Raw genomic sequence first — 6,000 nt, forward strand, 5'->3', positions numbered from 1 at the left:
CAGTTCAACAACTCTTGGGCTTTAAGAAAACACCCTACGGCCTTGCCCCATTTTCACTACCCTCGGGCAGTAAGATGCCACAGCGAGGTAACTGAGAAATGGAAAAGCACTGGCCCAGAACCGGCAGGATAACTCAGAATGGAGAGGAAGCCGCACAGCTACACAGGATCTCTGTGAAAGCTGTCGGTTCTTGTAGGTTGAAGTCCTAACCCCAGAAGGGCCAGCTGGGAAAGTTACCAGCAACACGGGCTCTCGTCCTGAAAACACCCGCTTGACGTGGTCTGTGGCACCTGACGAGCGTTTCCTGGACCCCATCCAAGCTGGCTTAGGTACGTAAGTCCCCAGAGGATTCCACTGGGGAGGCAGCTTCTGGGGGCAAGTGATCTATCAGAGCCTGCCGGCCAAGACAGCCTCAGAGCAAGTGGCCCACCCCAGCCATGAAGAGAAAAAGCACCCAGCTCTGGAGATGACGCATCTAGAAGATTCTGTACCTTGAGAACTGCTCTGCCACCTGGGTCAGCACGCTCTGGATCAATTCTTCTTTCTCTGCAGATGAAGAAAGAAAGACTGACGGAAAAGGGCACGCGGTGCGGACCACGGGCTGAACCCGCACGTTGTGGGCAGTGGTGCCAGCGCCGTGCCAGGGAGCGGCTCGGGTACCTGGAGGGGTGCTCTGGCCGCCTCTCAGCAGCAGGGCCTCTCCTGGGCCGGGGATTTCCTGTCCACCTTCAGACGCTCTTTCCCTCCTGGACTGCTCTCAGCGGTGCCTGGGCAGAGTGACCTGGGCTGAGGTCCCCCCGCGGTCTCTGCGCCAGCCATAAAAAGCAGGCAGGACTGGGTCTCTAACTACGGGACATTTTCATGTGGTGCCCTGGTCCATTTTATGGGGGCAATTACTATGACAAAGCGAGTTCAAGGCATATTTTGAGTGCAAAACAGTGTTCTCACGGCAGGTCCCAGAGAGAGGAAGCAGGCCGGGGTGAGCAAGTTTGTCCCTTTGTTGCCTGGGCTGGGTGGCTGGTTTTACAAGGTTCAGGTCCCAGGCTGAATATAACCTGCCTGCTTTCCTGTTTCCTGACCGGGCCCAAGGCGGGATGCCGCATAGGAAGGTGTAGACTGCACGGCACTGTTCCAGCAACTCCACCCTCTGAGGAAGGGAGGGTTCTCCTCCTGGATCCAGATGGCCATCTAGTTCACGCCCTGAAACGCCGGGGACCTAAACTAGGCCTCCTCCTGAACTCATGTCATCTTCTATATTGACTCTAAAACCAACACAAGTCAAAACCAAACCAAGCCTGTCCAGACGAACAAAAAACGTTGATAATCCAATTTGGCAACAGGGCTGAAAAGCTAAAAATGATCTAGTGTCTTCATTTCTAGGAGAAAGATGTTCATCACCATGTTATTTAACACAGCGAAAACTGTAACGGCCTCTATGCCCATCAAATGCTCATCACTTATAGCATATAAATGCTGGTATATCTGTACCGTGGAAACACTCTGCTATTAGGAATAACATCTTGGAAAATGTTCATGTCTATTGTTAAAGAAAACAAAATAGTAGTACAGTGTGATCCCATTTCTGAAAACTTGGGAGGATACATTGCAAAATAATAATTCTAGTTACTTTTTGGTTGTAAGATTATACATATACTTTCTTTCCTTATTTTTGTTTCTTTATATCTAATACATTTCTATAATAAACATATGTTAATTTCATAAAAGTATTTTAAAAATTAATCTAAATTAACCACTTGGACCTTCTTCCTTCACTTGCCAAATGAAAGGGTGGACCAGATGACCCAAGGTTTCCTCTGGCTTTAGCATTCTATAACTTGATGAGAAGAAGGGAAACAATGTCTTGTTGTAGCTCTTAGAAATATAAGAGTAAAAATGTCAGCCAGGAAACTTCATTGAGACATATGTTGAGCTGATCCAAGTTCTACCCTTCAGAGAGGCCCACACCTATCAGGGAAGAAAGATGGTGACTCCACTGATAAGAATCACCAGAGAGAAGGTTTCACAGCCCTCCTCGGTGAACTCAGCAGGATTTTAGATCACTTATTCTGAAATCTTTTGCGCAGCAAAGGAAACCGTAAACCAGATGAAAAGATAACCCTCAGAATGGGAGAAAACATTTGCAAATGAAGCAACTGACAGAGGATTAATCTCCAAAATATACAAACAGCGCATGCGGCTCAATATCAAAAAAACAAACAACCCAATCAAAAAATGGGCAGAAGACCTAAATAGACATTTCAGCAAAGAAGACATACAGATGGCCAAGAGGCATGGGAAAAGATGCTCAGCATCACTAATTATTAGAGAAACGCAAATCAAAACTACAATGAGGTATCACCTCACACTGGTCAGAATGGCCATCATCAAAAAATCTAGAAACAAATGCTGGAGGGTGTGGAGAAAAGGGAACCCTCTTGCACTGTTGGTGGGAATGTAAAATTGGTACAGCCACTATGGAGACCAGTATGGAGGGTCCTTAAAAAACTAAAAATAGAACTACCATACGACCCAGCAATCCCACTACTGGGCATATACCCTGAGAAAACCATAATTCAAAAAGACACATGCACCCCAATGTTCACTGCAGCACTATTTACAATAGCCAGGACATGGAAGCAACCTAAGTGTCCATCAACAGATGAACGGATAAAGAAGATGTATCTATATTCTGTATATACAATGGAATATTACTTGGGACCCAGCAATCCCACTACTGGGCATATACCCTGAGAAAACCATAATTCAAAAAGACACATGCACCCCAATGTTCACTGCAGCACTATTTACAATAGCCAGGACATGGAAGCAACCTAAGTGTCCATCAACAGATGAACGGATAAAGAAGATGTATATATATTCTATATATACAATGGAATATTACTTGGCCATAAAAAGGAATGGATTTGGGTCATTTGTAGAGATGTGGATGGACCTAGAGTCTGTCATACAGAATGAAATAAGTCAGAAGAGAAAAACAAACATCGTATATTAACACATATATGTGGAATCTAGAAAAATGGTACAGATGAACCTATTTATGGGGCAGGAACAGAGACGTAGATGTAGAGAATGGATGTGTGGATATGGGTGGGGGAAGGGGAGGGTGGGATGAACTGGGAGATTAGGATTGACATAAATACACTACCCTGTGTAAAATAGATAGCCAGTGGGAACCTGCTGTACAGCACAGGGAGCTCAGCTCCGTGCTCCGTGGTGACCTAGATGGATGGGTGGGGTGGGGGGAGGAGGGGAGGGAGGTCCAAGAGGGTGGGGATATAGGTATACATAGAGCTGATTCACTTCGTTGTACAGCAGAAACTAACAGCATTGTAAAGCAACTATACTCCAATAAAAAATATATAAATAAATAAAAGTTTAAAAAAGTAATGTATCACATAACCTTCAAGAGTTAATGACCTGTCTCAAAGTCTTGAGATATATTTAAAAGTCTATCAACGGGGGCTTCCCTGGTGGCACAGTGGTTAAGAATCCGCCTGTCAATGCAGGAGACACGGGTTTGAGCCCTGGTCCGGGAAGATCCCACATGCCACGGAGCAACTAAGTCTGTGCGCCACAACTACTGAGCCTGCGCTCTAGAGCCTGCAAGCCACAACTACTGAGCCCGTGTGCCACAACTACTGAAGCCCATGCACCTAGAGCCCATGCTCCACAACGAGAGAAGCCACTGTAATGAAAAGCCTGCGCACTGCAACGAAGAGCAGCCCCTGCTCGCTGCAACTAGAGAAAAGCCCACACGCAGCAACGAAGGCCCAATGCAGCCAAAAATAAATAAATTAATAAATAAATACATTTAAATAAAAATATGTTTAAAAAAAAAAAAGTCTGTCAACGACTGCAGAACACATATTCTTTTCAGGTGCCTATGAAGCGTATACCAAAATAGACCATATGCTGTCCACACACACACACAAAAACCCGCAACAAATTTAAAGGAACTGCAACCATATAGAGTATGGTCTCTGACCTTTAAGAGAATCAAACTAGAAATCAGTAACAGAAAGATAGCAGGAAAATCTCCAAACACTGTGAAGCTAAACAACACACTTCGAAGTAATACATGGGTCAAAGAGGAAGTCTCAAGGGATATAAAAACAGACATAGATGGGCTTCCCTGGTGGCGCAGTGGTTGCGCGTCCGCCTGCCGATGCAGGGGAACCGGGTTCGCGCCCCGGTCTGGGAGGATCCCACGTGCCGCGGAGCGGCTGGGCCCGTGAGCCATGGCCGCTGGGCCTGCGCGTCCGGAGCCTGTGCTCCGCAACGGGAGAGGCCACAGCAGAGGGAGGTCCGCATACCACAAAAAAAAAAAAAAAAAAAACAGACATAGAACTGAATGAAAATGAATATACAACACATCAAAATTTAGCTGTGGGACACAACTAAAGCAGTGCTGAGAGGAATATTTATAGCACTACATGCTTGCATTAGCAGAGAGGAAAACCCTCAACACAATAATCTAAGAACCTAGAAAAAGAAGAGCAAAATAAACCTAAAGCAATAGCAGAAGGAAGGAGATAATAAAAAGCAGAAATCTATGAAATAGAAAACAGAAAAACACGCGGAAAATCAATGAAACAAAGGGCTGGTTATTTAAAAATATCAGTAAAGTGACAAATCCCTGGCAAGACTAAGAAACACAGAGAGAAGACACAGATCACCAGTATTTGGAATGAAAAGGGGGATAGCACTACAGACCCTGCAGACATCAATAGGATAACAAGGGAACACTACCAACAACTCTAAACACATAACTTTGACATCCTAGATGAAAATGGACCAATTCCTAGAAAAGTATGAACTACTACACTCATCCAATATGAAATAGGTAATTTGAACAGTCTGTATCTATTAAGGAAACTGAGTTTCTAATTTAAAAACTCTCCCCACGGAAATTCCAGTTGCATATGGTTTCACTGGAGAATTCTACAAACATTTAAGGAAGAAGTAATACAATTCTGAACAATTTCTTCTAGGAAACAGAAGAGGAGGGTCCACCTCCCGATTCATTTTATGAAGCTAGTATTAACCTGATACGAAATCCAACAAAGACAACAAAAAAAGAAAACTACAAATCAATATCCCTCGTTAATGTGGATGCAAAAATCCTGAACAAAATATTAGCAATTAGAATTCAGCAAAATATAAAAGTAAAACTGATAAGTGAGTTCAGCAAGGTCACAGGATACAAGATAAAGATACAATATTGATTATATACTAGCAATGACCATGGAGACACTGAAATTAAAATCACAACACCATTTACAAACACTTAGAAAAGCTCAAACAACTTAAGTGTAAATATAACAAAACATATGCACAAGCTGTGTGCGGAAAGAAATAAAAAAAGATATATAGATGGTGAGACCTACCATTTTCATGGTTTGAAAGACAACACAGTAAAGATGTCCCTTCTCCCCAGATTAATATATAGATTTAGCACAATTCCTACCAAAACCCCATCAAGATTTTTTGTAGAACTAGACAAGATTATTCTAACATTCCCATGAAAATGCAAAAGAACTAGGATTGCTAAAACAATCTTGAAAAAGAAGATAAAATGGGACAGATCAGTCTACCTGATTTTAAGACCTATTACATAGCTAATAGTCAAGACTGTGAGATTCGTGGAATGTTAGACACAGATAACAGAACAGAGGACCCAGAATGATACCCACACAAATACGCCCAACTGATGCTTGACCAATGAACAAAAGCAATTCAATGGTGGAAAGATTGTTTTCCCAATGAATGGGGCTGGAGCAATTGAACTTTCACAGGCAGAAAAATAAGCCTCGCAGACCTACTAGAGCATGGACTTGAGGATACGGGGAGGGGGAAGGGTAAGCTGGGACGAAGTGAGAGAGTGGCATGGACATATATACACTACCAAATGTAAAATAGATAGCTAGTGGGAAGCAGCCGCATAGCACAGGGAGATCAGCTCAGTGCTTTGTGACCACC

At 43.5% G+C, this 6,000-nt stretch overlaps 1 protein-coding gene across 1 annotated transcript in view; it reads right to left on the minus strand.

Annotated features, from left to right (window-relative positions):
- The window catches only part of PDE9A (phosphodiesterase 9A), a 102,872-nt gene that overhangs the window by 31,152 nt on the left and 65,720 nt on the right, over positions 1–6,000 (minus strand). The window contains exon 5 of the mRNA XM_055086352.1: positions 492–546. Within this exon, the coding sequence (XP_054942327.1) occupies positions 492–546 (55 nt within the window). The remainder of the gene's footprint in view (positions 1–491; positions 547–6,000) is intronic.

This window comes from Physeter macrocephalus, chromosome 8 (assembly GCF_002837175.3).
Source record: "Physeter macrocephalus isolate SW-GA chromosome 8, ASM283717v5, whole genome shotgun sequence".
In the NCBI taxonomy this organism is placed as follows: domain Eukaryota; kingdom Metazoa; phylum Chordata; class Mammalia; order Artiodactyla; family Physeteridae; genus Physeter; species Physeter macrocephalus.